This window comes from Lolium perenne, chromosome 7 (genome assembly GCF_019359855.2).
Source record: "Lolium perenne isolate Kyuss_39 chromosome 7, Kyuss_2.0, whole genome shotgun sequence".
NCBI lineage: Eukaryota > Viridiplantae > Streptophyta > Magnoliopsida > Poales > Poaceae > Lolium > Lolium perenne.
Window position 1 is genome coordinate 144,213,681 of NC_067250.2, and position 21,391 is coordinate 144,235,071.

General features: G+C 45.0%; 2 protein-coding genes across 2 annotated transcripts; both read left to right on the forward strand.

Moving 5' to 3' along the window:
* Positions 1-734: 734 nt before the first annotated feature.
* Positions 735-3,840, forward strand: LOC127318604 (mitochondrial pyruvate carrier 1). The gene is made up of 5 exons (XM_051349089.2): positions 735-780; positions 913-1,040; positions 3,047-3,101; positions 3,191-3,326; positions 3,527-3,840. The coding sequence occupies exons 2-5, from the start codon at positions 945-947 to the stop codon at positions 3,561-3,563; spliced, it is 324 nt and encodes a 107-aa protein (XP_051205049.1). The 5' UTR covers positions 735-780; positions 913-944; the 3' UTR covers positions 3,564-3,840.
* Positions 3,841-9,840: 6,000 nt separating this feature from the next.
* Positions 9,841-11,287, forward strand: LOC127318630 (mitochondrial pyruvate carrier 1). The gene is made up of 5 exons (XM_051349116.2): positions 9,841-9,994; positions 10,087-10,226; positions 10,612-10,666; positions 10,745-10,880; positions 11,010-11,287. Exons 2-5 carry the CDS (start codon positions 10,131-10,133, stop codon positions 11,044-11,046), a joined length of 324 nt encoding a protein of 107 aa, XP_051205076.1. The 5' UTR covers positions 9,841-9,994; positions 10,087-10,130; the 3' UTR covers positions 11,047-11,287.
* The last annotated feature ends 10,104 nt before the right edge of the window (positions 11,288-21,391 follow it).

Sequence of the window (21,391 nt, forward strand, 5' to 3'; positions counted from 1 at the left end):
TCTAATTTATTGTTTCTTAGCTTCATTATTTTCTTTGTTATTGCAATGTTATGGCCTATTTTACTAGCATTTTTTTAATAACAGTAGGAAAACTACTATATTCATTGATCAATCAAGGGGTTTGTATTAGATTATGTGAAGAGAGGGGATTTTGTATATGCAAGAGTGAGTGTTTGAGTTTTTGGTTAAACTACAAGTGCATCTTCAAAAAATCTACTACAATGTGCAATATGTTATAACATGGATATGGATACCTACAAATCAAGCAAAAGAAATACTCAAATTATACTATGTTTACGTAAACTATTTGGGTCCAAATTTCTAACATGGTTCACATCCACAATGTTCAACCTCGTATTTGCATTTTATATTCCCATTTGTAAAACCTTACATCGACAATAATATAAAACAATCTTTGCATCTTATGTTTTTCATGTATCACATCTAGCTAATTACAATTATAAAAAAATACTTCAGTTTCGAAGTTTGAGTTTAACTATATTGAAAATTTAACTTCAAAAGCTGGAGAGAGAAGAAATATTTAAAAATCGAGAAAATACTCGAAAGATATTTGTGGGCTCTTGCTGATTGGATATTTTATTCCAACCGTCGGATGGAGAAGTAACAGTCCTCATTCTCCAACCACTCCACCAACCAAAATCATCATCGTCATCCTCCTCCCCAAGCTCCTCGCCGTCGCCCTCGCTCGTCAACTCGTCGACCGCCATCAAAAAAACTCGTCGACCTCTTTCCCCGACCCGCCGCCGTCGAACAATCTAGGTTTGTGCTCCTCTATGTATTTCCAGGGTGGATCTGCCCATCGAATCCTACCCCGTCGTTCAAATTAGCACCCCTGATTTCCTCCTGCTGCTTTCGGAATCTGACTGATGCGATATCGTGTGATATGAGCAGGTGATTTGAGCGCCGGTGGGGAAGGTTCTGACATGGCGACGGCTTTCAAGGCGTTCGTGAACAGCCCCGTCGGCCCCAAGACCACCCACTTCTGGGGACCTGTCGCTAACTGGGGCTTCGTCCTCGCGGTAAGCGCTCCATAGTTTCTGTACCTCAATTCATCCCCTGTTATTGGTCCATAGCGTCGATGGGAGTACCGCAATTACCTACTGTCGTCTTGATGCCAGTTCTACTTTTTTTTCTACGCGGCCATGGTGAACACTGTTGAGAGAATTTGAGTATTGCCCCCTATCTGAGCTTTGATACAAATGAATCTAGAAAATTATTAGAATTTAGAATGGAGAAACATTTAATAGATAGTTTGATTCAGGATTCTAAAAGGAAACTTCAAAAGGAGAAGGGGTTTTCTGCTGGGTTCGTTAATTGTTTGTGTGTGTATTTTTCCTTCAAAAATCAATTGTGTGCTGATATCATTGGTAAGGCAATTTCCCAGAGCAGCGTACTGTTAAGTCATGTGACTTTCATCCACGAAACTAAGTGCACTTTTGGTTGATTTAATGCTGACTAGATATTTGCATGTAGTACATGTTGATTTTATGTCTGCTGGGATATTTGGCAATTGTTCACGGAGCCAAAAATTTCAGTTAGCAAAAATTGGGTTGTAGCGAAGTTCATAAGGTCTTGTTTGGCACTAGAGTTTTAGTCGGGATTAGTGGGGTTAATCCCCACCAAAATTCAAATCCCAACTTATTCCAAATGTATGTTTGGTGTTAGAGTATGAGCGAGTTTAAGCCCCGCTTATCTCCACCTTTTCCCAAATTTTAGTGTATTTTTCTCAATCCCCAATACTCTACCCCTACTATTGGGTGGGGTTTTGTGGGGATTGGGTGACAGCAGAGGTTTCACACAATACTCTCGAGTATTTTCCCCACTAATCCCCACAACACTCTAGTACCAAACAAGGCCTAAGCATGTTGTATCATTTTATCTTTTGAGCTAGTACATACTCTGCATAGTTTTCGAAACATCCCTTTTGTATTATCAAGATAGCAGTTGAACATCATAATTTTTGCTATAATAAAACAAATATGGGTAGATTTGTCTGTGAAAGTACTTTAGGTTCTGGTACTTAAGTTATCCCCAGGTAATTGGTCCAGAGCATTAATGAGAGTATTGCAATTACGCATTGTGGTCTTCATGCGAGTTCTAGTTTATTTCTAGGCCACCATGGTTCACACTGTTGAGAGAATTTGAGTCTTGCCCCATTTCTGAGGTTTGATACAGTTGTATCTAGAAAATGGTTGGAATTGAGAAACATTTATTGCATAGTTTGACTCGGTATGCTAAAAGGAAACGACTTAAAGAGATGGTTATTTCTCTTGGTTCGTTAACCGCGTGTAGTATTTTTTTTCTTGAAAAACTAATTGTGCTGGTAATTTCCAGAACAGGGTACTGTTTAGTCATGTGACTTTCCTCCATGAACAACTGTATATTTGTATTTCAGGTTGATGCAATGCCGAGCAGATATTTTGACATGATAGATCTTTATTTTTGAGTCTTTTGAAGTGTTTGTAAATTGTTCATGGGGCTAAAATCATGAGATTGATTCGTGAAAAATGATTTGTAGCAAAATTGATAACCATGTTGTATCGTGTAATATTTTGTGCTAGTAAATACTCTGCCCAGCTGGCCAGCTCACAAAGACATACATTTTGTATTAGGATAGCAGTCAAACATTACAAGTTTGGCTCTATATTTTCAAATATTTTAGTTGGGTGCATGAAACTAAGTTGGTGCTTTTTTGGGACCATGTCGATTTCCACAATGTCATGTTTTTTTAATTAGATGGAACCGTACAATTAGCATGTCCAACTGTGCAACCATGACATGCCTGTAAATTTATTCTGATGATACATCTTCAGGTGATGTTGTTGCCTTAGCATGCATCAGTGTTCATTTAGCTATACATTTGCTTATCCTTCACATAAACTACCTGGGAACTCGCTATTTAATCTCTGTTTGAAACGTTATCAAACTGCGAGCAAATCCTCCTCTGAAAATCCATAAACCATTTAATGAATAGCTTTCTTTAGTCATCCTTCGAGTCCATCTCTGATTACAATTTTGCTTCCAGGGTTTGGTTGATTTGAACAAGCCTCCTGAAATGATATCTGGCAATATGACAGCAGGTCAGTGAAATACTCCTGGATTTGTCTCACAAGTAACCGTTCCTGTTTGATGAATAAATCTAATCCTGGAGTACTATCATTATATGTAGCTATGTGTGTGTACTCTGGACTTTTTATGAGGTTTGCATGGATGGTACAGCCACGGAACTACTTGCTTCTGGCATGCCATGCCTCCAACGAAACTGTTCAGCTCTATCATTTATCTCGCTGTGCTAAAGCTCAGGGGTAAGACTTCTACAGTGAATATTTTCCTACCACAGTAGTACAGTGCCCTGAAAAAAGGGCCAAAAGTACAGTTGTCGTCGTTTTTGTTTTTTTGTTAGCATCTGTTTTTGTCTTATGAACCAGATTTCCCTAGCATGATGATAGTACTTATGACAATGCAATAAAAAAGAGGGATTGATATCTGGGTTTGAATTTCACAGGTATATAGGGAAGAAAGAGCCAGAGGCTCAGCAGTAAAGATGGCCTAGAATGCTACAGTCACTCGCGCAATAAGCAAAATTTGTTTTTTTTTTCCTGAAGACGTTCAATGCTCATTCCGGATGATACAGTTCCTGTACTGGACTGCATAAAGAGCTTTTGAAATGGAAACCTCTCTAAAACGTCTGTTTCAAATTTCTGGTTTGCGAATCCTATGGCTTTGATGTGCATTTATCAAAACGCATGCCATTTTGTTAATGCACAGAGTTGGATTACAATCCATTTTATTCTTGTGGTGATGAGCACAAGGTGAACAGTTATTTCGCCTTTTTATTTTTATTCTCGATATGTGATTTTATCTTTTTTTCTGCTCATGTCTGTGGTCCAGATTGTTCTTGTATTTGATGTACGATCACAAGTGATTCCCTTCCTGATAACTTGACATGGACTAGGGTAGGTTCGCTTGAAGAAAGGTTCATGTCGCTTGATGAGGTTCTGTTTGATCGCCTGCGGAAGGATTCTTCGTCCTCAGCCGCAATACACTACTTTTCTGGAATCCTTGATCCTAAAAGTGCAGTAATAATAAAACGACTTGGACCGCTCCTCTCTCCCGTCTACAGTGAGCGAGAGAGGCGATTTGTAAAACTCCCCGTCAGCCCACCTCGCCGGCCGGCGATTCGTGGATCCCTCTGCCTCCGATGGCCGCTGTGGCGGCGGGAGGTTGGGGAATCCACGGATCCCGGCCTGTACATAGTGTAGGGTTCGGTAGGGTCTCGCCCGGCGGTGCCATGGAGGTGGAGGTGCCGGTGATGCGATGTTTGGTGTCGATTCGCTTCTCCTCCGGCGGCGGCGCTCCTCGGAGCTACGGCGCCTGGCGGTCGACTTCCTCGAGCTCGCTGATGGGTACATCGGCCGAGCTCGTCAAGCCCCGCCCGGATCTGGCCAGACGGTGGATCCGGTTGGTGATCTTGAAGACGACGATGGTGTTGAAGACATCCGCGACGACGACGGCGTTCCAGGTGGTAGGATCTCCGGATCCGGCGCTCGACGAATTCCCGGCTGGCTCCTGTCCAAGGCTATGTGCGGAGCAGCGGCAGCGGCGCGCCATTGACGGCCTCTGTTTCGTCGGCGCCGTCGAGGTCCAGCAGGACTGATGTGTAATTTTGCTTTGTTTCTGGATCTTTCTGTAAGTTCGGATGTTTGATATTATCGTCTGTCTCCCGCAAAAAAAAAGTGCAGTAATAAGAAACGTTAGATTGTGAGTTCATCATGGCTTCTGGAATCCAACGGAAATGAGAATTGATTAGGGCATGTACAATGGTGATGACTCAGCTGTCTGTAAGAGATAGTTATAGGTGATTTTGGTGATGTGGAGGAAAGAGAATGAGGAGAGAGAAGGAGGCTGTCTGTAAAGTTACAGACAGTCTGTAGGCTTCTTACGGCCATAGCTTACGTACACCATTTTTGCTGTTGTATGAAGGGTGTCTATAACTTATACTCACATATAGCTATGACTAAAAATAGATAACTTACGTACAGACTATCAGTATACACGCTCAGATTATCGTTTCATAGATGATATGAAGCAGTATTACAGACAGCATCCGTCTAAACCAATGTACATGCCCTTAGGGCTGCTTCAGTCGTGATTAGAAGTTTGGAATAGGCGGCGGAGCGACACGAACGGTTGTGGTAGCTACCTGCTGCAATACTGCAAGGAGTGAAGACGACATACGAGAAACCGACATGGATTTCTTCAGGGCATCCACCACCACTCTCAGCGACGGGAGCAAGGCGCTGTTTTGGTGACCGATGGTGTGACGAAGGGGCCTCTGAAGTCTTTCGCGACGAACCTTTTCAGCGTTGGTGACGAACGTTCAAGAAGGAGCTCCAGGACAAACAATTGGATAAGATCCGTCGCAAGCTTAAGCACCCCAGCCTAACAATTCGAGTTCATTAATGTTTGTAATCTCATTGGCCACTCTCAGCTCGACCATGTCCGTCAGGATACAATACAATCTAGCGCATAGATAAACTCAATTCTTAAAGCCTTGTTTGGCGCTAGATTTTTAGTGCGGATAGTGGGATAATCTGCAACAAACTCTAAATCTCCGCCTATTCTAAATACATGTTTGGTGCTAGAGTATTGAGCGAGTTTGATACCCATTTATTTTAATTTTTTTCTAAATCTTAGTGTATTTTTCTCAATCCCTAATACTCTATCCATACCTAGTGGATTCGGGATGGGGTTTTGTGGGGATTGAGTGACGCTAGCGGTTCACCCAATACTTTAGAGCATCTCCAGTCGCGTCCCCCAACCCGTCCCCCAAAGCAATTTGGGGCGCGTCAGACAAAAAAAACGTTCCAGCCGCGTCCCCCAAAGCCGACTTTTGTCCGACGCGGCTCGATACGGTGTCCGGTGTCTCGAGCCCGCCCCCGCTACACAGGGGACGCACCGGGCACGCCGGACACAACGAAATGAGAGGCGAGGAGGCGCGGGCCCGACGCGTCAGCGGCTCGGACGCTCAGCCGCCGCCTACGTAGCGACGATGCAGTTGCCGGGAAGCGGAACCGTCGCATTGGCAACCGCATGGACGACGCGGCAACCGCCGGAATGGAGCGGGGACTCCTCGGAAGAGCAACCGCCGCTCTCTTCGACTTCTGCGCCGCCGTTCATCCGCGCTCAATAAGACCCGTACGTCGGCGCTTTTGGATCTTCACCGGCCGCATCCGACACCTCCAGCGACGATGAGCTACATCTCCGAGCTCCTGTCCGACACCTCCAGCGAGGGAAAGCCTGTTGGATGGCGCCATTGGTGGGACAAAGCTCGGACGCCCAGCAGCGGCGACGATTCCCTGCCGCCACTTGATAGCGCGGAGGAATGGCTGGGCGTGGAGGAGGACGCGGAGGAAGAAGGGTCAGAGGAGGCGGCGGTGGCCCGTGCGAAGGCGGAGGCGGACGCGAAGGCCAAGGCGCAGCCGGCGAGCATCGGCGACGACGAGGAGGACTCCGACGTGTCGGCCGACACCGCCTCTTCGGAAGAGGTGACGAGTAGGAAGCGCCACCGCGATGATGACGACGAGGCGGGGCCATCATCGAAGAAGTAGTTTAAAATAATTTATATGTAATTTAATTATGTTTTTTTGAAGTTTTATATGTAATTTGTTTATGTTGAACCGATTTGAATATTAGTAAAGAGTTTTATTCTATCTATTTAAATTATTTTTAATGTTTGGGGGCGGCGTTTGGGAGACGCGACTGGGAAGTGACGTCCCCCAAACGCGGCACGAATGAAACATGTCCCCCAGACGCTCAATCCGGCGCGCTTTGGGGGACGGTTTGGGGGACGCGACTGAAGATGCTCTTAGAGTATTATTTTCACTAATCCCATAAATATTCTAGTACCAAACAAGCTCTAAAGGATCCAACACGTTTATCTTTGCTCGATTAGTCCTTAAACTATGATAAGAGTAACAAACCCTAGCCGCCGCCGACGTCCTTGTCCTCGCCACGACGGCCATACGTGGCCATGTATCCTATCCATCCGTCGTCGACACACTTATATAGTCTTGTAGTCGGATCTCACAAAGTCACAATGATTCGTTTGAAAGAAAAGTCACAATGCCGGCCGGCCGCCACAAGTGGCGTCTAAGGTTAAGACCCATTTTAATCAAGCATCACCGACCGGCTGCTACTCCTACGTCTGTTTTACTCTACTATGCTTGTTTAATGTTTAGTTTTAGTTACCTCAAGTCATTGTTCGACACGTTCTTCATCGGGTCTCACTTCAGTTAAAAGATTACGACCAATCTGCGACGATGTCAAACACGCAGACAATTGTTAAGGACAAAATCGTGCTAAGCTACTCTTGGAGTACATATCGATCTGCCTGTAGTTAATTACCTGGCCCAAGCGTTACCCAAGTAGTTCACGAACCATTGGAGCTTCCTTCCCCGACCATTCCTTCTCCCCAGAGATGCAGGAACCGTGATAGCAACCCATTTGCGATTACGTGAACTAAGCAGACTCTATTAGCAACCGAAAAGAGGGAAATAAAAGATACTCGTATAGAGAAGGTGGGTGGCGCTCTCTTCCCGTGATAAGGGCAAGAGCGTGTTTCACTTCGGACTCAGACTTTGAGAAGTGAAGTCACCGAGGCAAATTCACCAATCTTAGCCTTTTATTTAAGATCAAAATAACGTACCAGGTTGACTTAAATTTGTAGCTAAAAATTCCTATGTGTTCAGAAAAAAATGAAAAAGATCTAATGAATTGTAAATATTTTATTGTATATTCTGAGAAAGTTTCAATCCATTTGATTATGTGGTTTGTGATTAGATAGCTTTTTTATGTTTCAATCCATAAAAGAAACTATGTAATCACAAACTAATCATCTAAATGAATTGAAACTTTCACAGAATACACAACAGAACATTCCTGATTTACTGGGAATTTTGAAAAAAAGATTCTGGACATTTTGAAATTTTTACCTACGAATTTGGGCTAGTGGCCACTTCATAAACCGTATCTTAATATCTAACTCCAATCTCTACTGTATGTCGATGCGCTTGTGTACGCAACACATGTTTTACCTATCTTAATATCTAACTCCAATCTCTACTATATGTGGGTGCGATTGTCTACGTAAACGCATGTTTTACCCATCTTAATATCGAACTCCAATCTCTACTATATGTGGGTGGGCTTTTGTATGTAAACGCATGTTTTACCGTTTCTCTCTGAAAAGGTATGTCCTAGGAAGTTAGGAGTTAGTTTGAGAATTTCAACCGACTATCCGCCTTTAGATCTAACAAGACATAAAATTTGGCCCGCCTGATCAATGCAACATTAAACATTCCCATGCAACATTTTTGTGGATTGATGCAATATTATGTGCAACATTTTTTTGCCTTGGTTTGTAAAATGACAACATTTAGATCACGTCCATTAGCAATTAAATCAATACATAAGCAACAGTTCACATTCAAAGTCGTAATATCTTTGAGAAAAATCGACAGGAACACATACACCATGACAAATCAACAAATGCAACACCACGAAATAACCTTTACAACATGAAGATAATATCTCAAATAGAAGCTGAAAATCATTGCAACATGTTATCATTATGTATGCAAAACATGACACACAAGCTTGCAACAAATCAAAACACCATTTACAACATCAAAAAACCCTAAAAAAAAATATTAACCTCCACCATCAATAGTGTAGGCACCAACCTCGCCCCCATGGGCTCGCCGATGCTAAATCCGGCTCGTTGGACCCCTTATGAGCCTCACCCAAACCCATTCCCCTCAACATGTCTTCTTCCCCAAGCTCGTATGCATGAATAAGCTAGTTCTTTTTAGAAACTCCCATGTTTGTCGTTCGGTCGTGGGAGAGAGAGAGAGAGAGAGAGAGAGAGAGAGAGAGAGAGAGATAGAGAGAGAGAGAGAGAGAGAGAGAGAGAGGGAGGGAGGGAGGGAGGGAGAGAGAGAGGGAGAGGGAGAGGGAGAGAGAGAGAGAGAGAGAGATGGCGTGGGTAGCCATAGGAGGAAGTAGCCATGGCAGGGGGATTGGTGAAGGAGACATGGTAACATCATGATACTTTGAGACAGAGGAGCCAACGGGATTCGGGACATAGTAGCTAGCAGCTGTAGGGGTGCAACCTATACACAGCTAATAAGCGAGGGAGAACGAGGTGATTACAATTCTCCATTATTTTCTATAAGAGGATAACCCTCCATCTCTTTATCAATTGATGCACATTGCCATACTACATTGGTCCAACCGTTGGACCCCTTGCTCATTTGTGGTGGTGTATGAGATTTAAAACCTCATCTGTTGTGGCGGCGGAGGCAGTAATCCTGGTTATTTGAGTCACGACGAAACCTTGAACTTGAATGGTTCTTTCCCTCAAACTCTTGGGTCAGTACTCGGTATTGAATAGTACTAAAACGGTTCCTAGTGTATAATTTTTCCTAAAGTCAAATAAAGCTTGTAGAAAATACTATCAACAATCCCACTCTGAGAGTGGATTTTGTACTTACACGCATGGTTGTGGATGTTTTCGTCACCATCCATTTATTTCTCGAGATTCGTGTTCACCATGATAGATGAAAAGATTCCTTTCGCACTTCTTTTTTATCCGAATATCAAAGCACAACGGACGGTGCGGGAACATCCACACTCATGCGTAAGTACAAAAGTATTTCCCACTCTTAAACTCCATAATATTATTTCAGATATACTACTTAATATAATAGAAGCTGCTTTTTTTTTCTCAGAGATTGGTAACTTTTCATGGTTTGATCGCATAGTGTGCACCCTTGAACTTGACGCACCCACTCCACCAAACTATCTCCGTATATAGAATGGCCCCTCCCTCCAAGCTCCCGGCTTCGTTCTCCTTCCTTCGTCTCTCCACAAGTCCATATCCACCCGTGGACGTCAAAACAGCCTACCGGAGGTCTCTGCCCCCTCTCTCTATGTTTCCAAGCGTATTTGGTTCCGTGTGCTGATTCGAATCCGCTATATGGTGTGGCTGAGGTGATCGAGCAGGTAGTTTGAGCGCTGCGGTGCGGGGAGAAGGGTTCCGGCCGGCCATGGCGACGGCGTTCAAGGCGTTCCTCAACAGCCCCGTCGGCCCCAAGACCACCCACTTCTGGGGACCCGTCTCCAACTGGGGCTTCATCCTCGCGGTACGCGCTCCATGATCGATTCTCTCTCCCTGCCTACTCGTATATCTTCCCCAAATTAACATGCTGGCCGATCGCAACGCAACGACGAGGAGTGTCCCAGTGGTATTTTTCTTGCTCCCAGTTGGCCGGAGGTAGCCATCTTATCAACACGAACTTTGTTCAGTACTCAATTATTCATCTTTATCCATAACATTATTGGACGTGAAGCAAGCAAACTCTCTTTCCAGAAAGTTAGGAGAAGAGTCAACAGTGTAAATTAGGAGTATATTTTTCTTAGGTTCTGGCCGGCTAGCCCTTCTTGTCTTACTCTTGGGCTCTTGGCTTCTTGAGTTGTTGTAGACACACTGTAGTTCAATAATCCCACCAATTTTTGTTTTATTTCCAGGGTATGGCTGACATGAACAAGCCACCTGAACTGATATCCGGCAGCATGACAGCAGGTAGGTTATGCAACTAGTCTAGCTATTTGATGATCATACATCTCAAATTTTCATTTTGATGACCATTGTGTTGTGCAGTCATGTGCGTGTATTCCGGCCTGTTTATGAGGTTCTCATGGGTGGTAAATCCTCGGAATTATTTTCTCTTGGCGACCCATGCCTCCAACGAAAGCGTTCAGCTCTATCAGTTATCTCGCTATGTTAAGGCCCAAGGGTAAGATTTTTGCGCTGATTTTTTATGTTACAATTAAACTTGGTTTTCAAATAAATTTGGTCGTTTGTTTCCGTAAGTGATATTAATTCATTAGATCCATGTATAGGTGTCTGAGTTTGGATTTTGCAGGTACCTAGAGAAGAAAGAGCCTGAGGCCCAACAGTAACCATGGCAGCGCGGACACCTCTGTCACTCTTTCAGCGAGATCATTTGGATTCTGACGCTCTGAAATGCTCATGATGTTACCTGTTTCTGCATAAAGACCATGTGGCATCGAAACCTCAATCATACCGGTGTAGCTTTGGAACTTCTAGTTCATGAAACAATGAACATGATTACGCATCTATCAAAAGTTTACAACACGCTCTACACAAAGCTATCAAAATACATGGCATTATTTCAGTGCACATGGCTTGATTACGGGTTTTTGTTCTTAATTTTGCGTCAGCGGATACCTCTCAGATTCATATTGTTGCGAAAATTTTCCATGGAAAAAGATGAGTCAACACTAGTTTATGATGTGAGAAGGCTCTCGCTCAACACAAAAAAAAATTGCACATGGAGAGGCGCCGAAGGGCCTAGATACCATTAAATATCGAAGTGGCAGGTACAAAGTACAAAAGGGACTCAAGGAAATACGTAAATAACAACTAAGTCCCTAGATTTTACAAAGAAGACCTTGAAAAGGATTCCAGAAACACAATTAGGTCCTCTACCACATCCGAGGAAGATCGAGCTCCAGCCATGGCCATCATCACCGGTACTAGGGACTACGCTGCATGGCTCCTAATGGAGGAGCACCATGGCAAACTCATGCATAGGGTCTCCACATGGAGGTTGACAACACCGAAAATCATCTCCGAAGTGGCCACCAGTTTTCGTTCAAAGTAGGCATGCAATTTGAAGCATCCAAGAGTGTACATCAGGATGTAGTATCAAAACTACATGACACGTCGACGCTAGAGTCGAAGTCGACGGTCCTCCATCTCCCCCAACGTTTCCGCTGCAGCCAGAGGGTGTAACATCCCAAATTTCAATAAAAGGAAGAAGAGGAATTCCAGAGATCCAAATTTGAGAACCAACAAAAACTTTTAAATTTGCATATAGTACCCTGCATAGGACTTGTGCATTTTGAGTGCTATGCCATGATGATTGTTTTATTGTTTATGTGATGAATTCTAAAACCCTAAAATGATCAAGTGAAGATCATCAAACAAATAAAGCAAAAAGAGAAAGAAATCAAATATAAATAAAACCCTAAAAACCCTAACATATGGCATATGTCATTTTTGCAAATTTGATCTTAAACCTATCTGATCTCCACTATGATTTGCAATATGACATTAAAGAGTTAATACAACTTTGAGAATCAAGGAAATACCATTCAAACCAAATTCACAAATCAAAATATGATCACATGAGATAATGGTCATTTTTGACTTTTACATTCTGGTCACCACTTTGAGCCTCTATATTTCAAGATTTCTAAACTAAACAAATTCAAATCTTTGCATGTCATCCAAGTACACAACAAGATGAACAACTTTTGTAAAGACCATCGTATCAAATTCATTTTGGATCAAGAGTTATGATCAAGAGAAGATGAGACATTGAGACAAATGCAACATTCCCCATTTTTCAAATGTGATCAAACCAGGCCACCATTTGACCATCACTTGCTCTAGCCTTGACCCCTGGACACTCCTACACCTAGCCATGCCAAGGAAACACCAGGAGAGGGCCAGACATGGCGTGGACATGGCCATGCCGGCCACGTTCCACCTCGACACTTTCCCCTCTTCTTCTCTCCACGATCAGCCTCACCACCTTGCCAAACACGTTGCCATTGATCCCAGAAGATCTCCCGTACGCGTCATTGACTGAGAGAACGACGACAGGACCCGGACGACACGCGCCCAGTACGTCCCAGGTACGCCGCCAGCGGCATGGCGACGTCATCGGCGCACGGACGCGCGCGACACGGCCACGCGGCGCTCGCCGTACCTCGCCGTACCCCGACCAACCCCGCGCGCCCTGGTACCCTCCTCGCCACGCGGAGCTCGCCGGACACGCTCGCGTCATGCCTTGGCGACCACGGCCGCCGGAGAGGACGAGCGCGCCCGCCATTGCCGCGCCAGTACATGCACGGTCCAGACCACCCCCCCTTGCCGCGCCATTCACGCTCCTAGCCTCGCCGTGACGTCGTGAACATGACCCCGTCGTCGCCTAGCCCTCTCGCCCACCGGAGCGGCCGCGCTCTTGTCACCCTTGCCGCAGCACCCACGGCCACCCTCGCGCCTATAAAAGGAGGCATCGCCTCGACGATCCCTTCACACCACCACACTCCCCTCTCCTTCCTCGACTTCCTCGCCACCTCGCCATGCTCGATTAGCCACCAGACGCTCCCAATTGCTAGATCGCCGCCGCCCACAGCAGCCGACGATCGCCGGAGAAGGAAGCCGCCCCTGGAGCTGCCGCCGGTACCAGGAGCTTCGCCGTCGTCCACCACGTCCCCAAGCACACTGCCCAACCCTAGCTGGAGCCACGGTGAGCCTCCGACCCCCTACCTGAGCCGCCAGCGAGCCCCTCTCTCGCCGTCGACGACGATGAACTTGCGCCGTTAGATCCTGTTCTAATCCAACGCTCCTCGTTGATCCATACCGCTTCGGGCGTTATGAGTCACTGACGGGTGGAGCCCCTTGTCAGGCAGCCCACGCGTGCGTGGATGCGTGGTGGGCTGGCCTTGGGCCGTTTTAATCGTTTAGGCCCAGTTAGTTTTCCCGCCGGCTTTTTTTAATTCAAATCTCGTTTAATAAATTTAATCCAAATTCAATACTGGACCCAACTTTGAAAATTCATAGAATCTGTTTGGCTTGGCCAAATTTAACAAATTTTATATATTTGGAAAGCTAGTAAAAAGATCTACAATATGCCACTAGTCTCACCTCGAGATCTGTTGTGGAAATAAAACGATAAAAAGAAGAAGGCAGGGACTTTTTCATATTCAAATAATTATTAAAAATCAACCAAAATAGATATTTAATAAATTCCAACTCCAATAGCTCACATTTGACTTACACTAATTGTTTCGGCAAGAAAATGGTGTGGTCACTTTGCATGATCATGCCTTAGTTTAATTAATGGACAATATGGCTAGTTTAGTTAAGTGATATTGTCCAAAACTATTATGTAAATCATATGAAGTATTTCACTTCATTTAAATCTTGTCCCAAATGAATTCATGTGATGTTTGCACCCCTGGTCCAAACACTCCTATATGAATATTTGGAGATTTAAATCATTTGTGGAATTATAAAATAGTATGAGGTGATCTACCTCATTTAAATCATTTTCTCAAATGATGATAATGAATGTTTGACTTAGGTCAATATGAATTCATGTATGATTATTTGAGAAGTTAAATCTTAAGAAGATTTCAATGAGAGGAAATTATTTCTCTCAAGAACCAAATAGAAATTATAAATTACATATGTAATGAGAGGAAATTACTTTTCTTTAATAAAGAAAACCAATACACCTAATTATTTTATGTGTGTGCTTAGCATAGTTTGTGTGAAGTAATTATGAGCTTAGTATGGCTCTTGAGCTTGTTTAGTGATTATACCTCGTATTCCCAATTTAGACGCTAGCACCGGAGATTACCAAGAGGAAGGAGAATTCTACCCAGAAGAGGAAGAAGAAAACCTAGAGAACTACCAAGGCAAGCTAATACTCTTGCAAAGTGCAAAGCCCTCCTTGGGCAAGGCACCATGATTCTTATCTTTCTTAATACAAGCCTATCCTACATTTACACCATACAAGTTTTACTTGTTGTTTTCAAAGAATTGATTTAACTTGGTTTAGGTGAATAAGATTACTAGAGTAGTAAATTTAGTCTCAAAGATAGCAAAGCAATGTAGCACCCTTCATGATTAGTGCTAGTGCTAAAATACTAAAACTTGACTACTCTAGATGGGAACATATGACTTGTTGAATTTGAAACCTTGGAATGATGCAACATTTCATTGAATGATTTGAGGTTGAATGTGAACAAGAGAAGATGGTGATTTTTGATGAAAACCTGATATTGGTTTGAATGCGATATCTTTCCAATTTTTGAGTACCCCCACAATACCTGATTATGGGTAGGGCTTAACTGGAAGTTTATAGATTTTAGTATGGGTTCCCTCTGAACACACGTCATAGGGGTTATGCCAAGGCTGCCTCCATTGTGAGAAATGATGTGAATTGAGGTGAAATTGTACGGCCAAGCCCTGTGCAGTTCCCAGGTTAACAGTTGGTTTTCACTGGGAGGCCAAGCTCACGGGGAGAGGTGCTCATACTAGGATTTGTAAGTGAAATGTTATGGTTGATGATCCGCGTACTGTGTTACGATGATTCGGAGTTATTCCGACGGATGAAATCAAATGTTGTGGCACAAGTGTGCAACCTCTGCAGAGTGTAAATCTATTCGAATAGCCGTGTCCACGGTTACGGACGGTTGGAAAGGCCATACAGTTTCCGGTGTCAGATTTTTGAAAAAACTTAGTGAATGTGAATGATGACTTGGTGACTTGTTGGATTTACCACCAATGTTGTGGGAATGACACTAATGTTCCCACTTGAGTTAGTTAGCACATGATCAAATACTTGTGAACTAAAATATGGCTTATGCAAATTAAACTAGAGCTTAGCACCTTTACTCAAAGAGTTGGCATTTACATTAGTATTAGTTTGCAAGTACTTAAAGTACTTACGGCTTTATCCCTGGCTATTCAAATGGCCAGAGTACGATGATGAACAGAACTATCCCGAAGATGACCAGCAGGACGCCTACGACAACTAGGGGTTTCTGACGTCAAATGTTGGCATGTGGACTAGAGAGTCCATTTGTTGTCACGCTTCCGCTATGTATGAACTTGTGTATGTATGTTGATTGATAGATCAACTATTTGTGTAAGATGAATCATGTGATTCAATGTTGTAAGACAATATGGCTTGTAATAAATAATGACTGTGATATTCGACTATTATGCCTCGCAACAACATTATCCTGGGATTGCGATGAATGACATAATAGGCATCCGGACTTAAAAATCCGGGTGTTGACAAGTTGGTATCAGAGCCATTGTTTGACCTTAGAAAACCTTAGTTAGAATGGGCGTTCATAAAAACCTAGCTTTGAAATCAAACTGAAGAGAATATTTATGAAAAGTTACTCATATTCTTGTCTTGGAGGCTTTTTCGAAATTTGATAAATCATGCTCTTTCTTATTGTGTCTACTTAAAATTTTGCCACACTTGTTTACTCTCTAACTTACTCTCCCAATTCACTTTCAGATGGAGCCCAACGCACCCGTCAACACCAAGTTTTATCAACTTGGTAACGGAGGCAGCTTGATCTTCGAGCACGATCTCACCGCGGTCTCGAACTTTCTGGGACGCCTCCAGCCCGAGTTCCATGGGATCCAAGTGAATGATCAGCTTGGCAGCGAGCTGCAATGGATCATTACTGCAGATCTGAGGGGAAACATGGAGTCTCCCACCTCGGAGAGAATCCTTTTCTCCTTCCGTGAGAGCAACTGGCTCGATGGGCTCGCACGCGGCCTGCAGGAGGCACTGGCACGCCTCTGCGGACAGAATGCGGTGCGCCTGCTTGCGTCCCGTTTCGCTCACCTAGTGAAGCGTGATGCCGCAGGAGTGCCCATGGCTCTGCAGTCTCACCCTGAGTTGAGGCACCACGCCGAGCATCTGGATTTCATGCTGTATCATACTCAGTAGGATCTGGACAACGCCCGTGCGTACGCGAACCAGACTCACCTCGCACTGGCCACTCATGGCGATGCTATCAAGATGCTGTCCAGGGACCGCAACAAGCTTCGCCTGCGGTGTGCGAAGAAGGATGCTACCATCACGCGCCTTCGCGCTCAGATAGCGTCACTTGAGACCACTGTCAAGGCCCAGGAGGATCAGCTGAGAGAGATGGAGGATGAGGAGGCGGGCATCGACATTCAGGGAGGAGGCGCCTTCCTGAGTGACGATGACGACTTTGAGGAGGATGAGTTCACTGAGGAGGAGGATTACGCGTTCCTGGAGCCAGGACCTGATGATGTCGTTCCCATCGACATTGAGGATGAGGGTAGCCACACTTGATCACTGATGTAGGCGTGAGTTGTATCCCGTCCTTTGTATCCTAGCATGAGAAATGGTTCTTAAAACCATTGGAAGTGTTGAACTGTTAGTTTGTAATGTGTTATGTGGAATGAATGAATGAATGTTTGTGTTGTCATCAAAAGCATTCAAGTTTTACAAGTTTTTGAAACTCACTCAAAATAAACCATAGAATTTCCCTCTTATCTTATCATCTTCTGTATATTCAGATGGCCCCTCCCAATCGCAACAACAACGACGCCATGATGCAACTGTTGCAAACCCTGCTTCAAGACAGGGAGACTGAAAGAGCTGAACGTCAAGCCAACATCGCAGCATTGCAAAACCTTGCTAACCAAGGCCATGGGAATCATGATCATCCCGGATCCAAACTCAAGAACTTCCAGAATACCAACCCTCTGGTGTTCAGCAAGACTGAAGAACCCCTCGACGCCGACGACTGGCTCCAGACTATGGAGAACAACTTGGAGGTCGCCGGAGTTGAAGCCAACGAGAAGGTCCTGTTTGCAACCCACTACCTTGCCGGACCAGCCCGAGCCTGGTGGACCAGCACCCGTGCCATGAACGGAGGTCAAGTCATGACTTGGGCAGATTTCAAGCTCAAGTTCAGCAAGTATCATGTGCCCCCAGGTCTTATCAAGAAGATGTGGGACGAGTTCCGCGAACTCAAGCAAGGACGGATGACGGTGGTAGAATACCGCGACAGGTTCCTTACACTGTCAAGGTACGCCCCCGATGAGACTGACACCACTGAGAAGAGGCAGGAGAGATTCCTGAACGGACTGCATGATGAGATGCAGACTGTCCTAGTCAACATCCCCTTTGCCGACCTTGAAGCCCTTGTTGACTCCGCCATTCAAATGGAGGGCAAGTTGAACCAAGCCAATGAGAACCGCAAACGCCGCATGATGCACCAGAGTGGGCCCAGCAATACTCCAAAGTATCGCCCCAGCTCAAGCGGAGGTTTTGCCCCCAGAAACAGCAAGCCCCAGATGCAGACTTCACGCCCCGGTTTTCAGAACCGGAGTGGAGGAAACCCCAGGCCAGGAGGCCATTCCAACCACAACCCCAATTACCAGAGCAACACCAACGACTTCAACCGTGCCCCAATGAGAGCCCCCAACCCCAACAACAACAACACCAACACCGCTTCGAGGACTGGAAGCAACGCCATCCCCATCGCAACCAAGGACAAGTCCACCATCACTTTCTATGAGTGTGGTGTGGTGGGACACTACTCCAACGAGTGCCCCAAGAGACTCGCCAAGCTCGCCGGCAACACCGCTGCACCTGTTCAGCAGCAACGCCGCGTTTCCACCGGAAAGAAGTTCGCCCCCAACAACCCCAATAACCGCAACGGCCGTCTCTTCCACACGAACGCCGAAGAAGCCCAGGAAGCACTAGATGTTGTACTGGGTATGTTTCCTGTCAACTCGATTACTGCCGCGAGTGTTGTTTGATTCCGGAGCATCTCATTCTTTTGTCACTGAAGACTTTGCATCAACAAGTAAAATTCAACCTCTCAGTTTGAAACATGTCATGATAGTTCAAATCCCCGGATCAACCACTAAAGCCAGAAAATTTTGTAAAAATGTACCCATCAGAATACATGAAGTAGATTTCTATGCCAATCTTATAATTCTGGGAACCAAAGGTTTGGAAGTAGTGCTGGGTATGGATTGGATGGCCAAGCATCATGGAATGATTGACTGTGCCAAGAAAGCCATCACCATGACCAGTAGCACCGGTATCATAGTAGAACATGTCTCTGAACTACTACCCAGAAAATTTACCTGCAACCAGAGTGTAGCCAAGCCAACTTTGGATCAGATTAGGGTTGTCTGTCGATACCCTGATGTGTTTCCTGATGGTTTACCTGGTATGCCCCCAGATCGGGATATCGAGTTTATCATCGAGTTAATCCCCGGAACCGGACCTATAGCCCAAAGAGCTTATAGCATGAACCCATCAGAGCTCGTGGAGCTGAAGAAGCAACTGGATGAACTGTTAGCCAAAGGTCTGATTCGACCAAGTGCGTCGCCTTGGAGATCCCCAGTTTTGTTTGTGGATAAGAAAGATGGTGCCAGCCATTTATGTACGAACTATCGTAAGCTTAACGATGTCACCATCAAGAACAAATACCCCTTGCCGAAGATAGAAGACCTGTTTGACCAGCTGACCGGTGTCGTAGTATTCTCAAAGATTGATCTCAGGACTGGATACCACCAGCTGAAGATTCTTGCATCGGACATTCCCAAAACTGCCTTTACCACCAGATATGGATTGTACGAGTACAATGTCATGTCATTTGGATTGACCAATGCCCCCGCTTATTTCATGAATCTCATGAATAAGATCTTCATGAACTTTCTGGATAAGTTTGTTGTCGTTTTCATCGATGACATTCTAATATATTCCAAGTCTGAGGAAGAACATGAACAACACCTGGAAGCTGTCTTGGAGACCCTTAGAGAGCATAAGTTGTATGCTAAGTTCAGCAAATGTGAGTTTTGGCTGAAGGAAGTAGGATTCCTGGGACATATCTTGTCTGCAGGAGGAATTGCTGTAGATCCCGCCAAGATCAAGACTGTTGCAGAATGGAAAGCCCCAACCACCCAGACCGAGGTCCGCGCTTTTCTTGGATTAGCCGGATATTACCGCAGATTTGTAGAAGGCTTTTCGAGCATCGCTCGACCAATGACCCAATTGCTGAAGAAGGATAAGAAGTTCGAATGGACCGACAAATGTGAGGAGAGTTTTCAACAACTCAAGCTTAGACTGACCTTAGCCCCAATTTTGATCATGTCGGACATCACCAAACCCTTTGACGTCTACTGCGATGCATCCAAGATTGGTCTCGGATGTGTGCTTATGCAAGAAGGCAAATTGATATCTTATCTGTCCCGGCAACTGAAGCAGCATGAGCAGAACTACCCCACACATGACCTCGAGCTCGCAGCCGTAGTTTTAGCACTGAAGGTGTGGCGCCATTATCTCATGGGAAATCGATGCGTGATCTATTCGGATCACAAGAGCCTGAAGTATATCTTCACCAAGAAGGAGCTGAATATGAGGCAAAGAAGATGGTTAGAATTGATCAAGGATTATGATATGGAGATTCACTACCACCCCGGCAAGGCCAATGTGGTAGCGGATGCGTTGAGCAGACTGCCGTGTCAGTTGAACTCAATGATAGCCGAAGAACAACCCAGCCTATACCAGGAGTTTGAGCAGTTTAGAATGGAGTTAGTCAGTGAAGGATTTCTAGCTAGCATGGAGCTACAACCCACCTTGATTGGTCAGATCAAGGAAGCTCAGAAGGGAAATGCCAGCATTGATGGAATCAAGACCCAGATAGCCGCAAGAAAGGCACCGGGATTCAACGTAGATGAAGAAGGAGTTCTTTGGTACAACGGACGCCTGTGTGTACCGTCAGACTCAGAGTTGAAGCAAGTCATCCTGAAGGAAGCCCATGACACCTTATACTCTATTCATCCCGGAGGTACCAAGATGTACCAAGACTTGAAGGAAGAATTCTGGTGGCATGGAATGAAGAGGGAGATCGGAAGTTACATCGCCAAGTGTGATATTTGTCAGCGAGTCAAGGCCGAACATCAGCGACCCGCAGGACTGCTGCAACCACTACAGATTCCAGAATGGAAGTGGGATTCTGTAGGAATGGACTTTATCACAGGTTTGCCCAAATCCAGCAAAGGCAATGATTCCATATGGGTAGTTGTTGATAGATTGACCAAGGTCGCTCATTTCATCGCTGTCAAGGCCACCTATCAGGGCCCAAAGTTAGCTGAGCTGTACATCTCCCGAATAGTCGCCCTGCACGGAACCCCGAAGTCAATAGTGTCAGGTAGAGGATCACAATTCACCTCAAGATTCTGGCAGAAGGTGCATGAAGGACTAGGAACCTGTCTGAATTTCAGCACCGCCTATCACCCGCAGACCGATGGACAGACCGAGAGAGTCAACCAGATATTAGAGGACATGCTGAGAGCCTGTGTACTGGAATATGGATCCAAGTGGGAAGACTGCCTGCCGTACGCAGAATTCTCTTACAACAACAGTTACCAAGCCAGTTTACAGATGGCCCCCTTTGAAGCTCTGTACGGAAGGAAGTGTCGTACCCCCCTGAACTGGTCGGAAGTCGGAGAGAGTCAAGTCTTTGGACCTGATGTTCTTCGTGAAGCTGAAGAGAAGGTGCACAAGATCCGAGAGTACCTCAAGACTGCTCAGTCCAGGCAAAAGAGTTACGCCGATAAGAGACGCCGAGAAATGACCTTCGAGATCGGAGATTTTGTCTATCTCAAAGTATCCCCCCTGAAAGG

Excerpts from the sequence above, each read along its gene's own strand:
- LOC127318604 (XM_051349089.2), top strand. The coding sequence starts at position 945 with ATGGCGACGGCTTTCAAGGCGTTCGTGAACAGCCCCGTCGGCCCCAAG. Across the intron at positions 1,041-3,046 it reads ACTGGGGCTTCGTCCTCGCG|GGTTTGGTTGATTTGAACAA; the intron begins GTAAGCGCTCCA and ends TTTTGCTTCCAG. Across the intron at positions 3,102-3,190 it reads ATCTGGCAATATGACAGCAG|CTATGTGTGTGTACTCTGGA; the intron begins GTCAGTGAAATA and ends CATTATATGTAG.
- LOC127318630 (XM_051349116.2), top strand. The coding sequence starts at position 10,131 with ATGGCGACGGCGTTCAAGGCGTTCCTCAACAGCCCCGTCGGCCCCAAG. Across the intron at positions 10,227-10,611 it reads ACTGGGGCTTCATCCTCGCG|GGTATGGCTGACATGAACAA; the intron begins GTACGCGCTCCA and ends TTTTATTTCCAG. Across the intron at positions 10,881-11,009 it reads CGCTATGTTAAGGCCCAAGG|GTACCTAGAGAAGAAAGAGC; the intron begins GTAAGATTTTTG and ends TGGATTTTGCAG.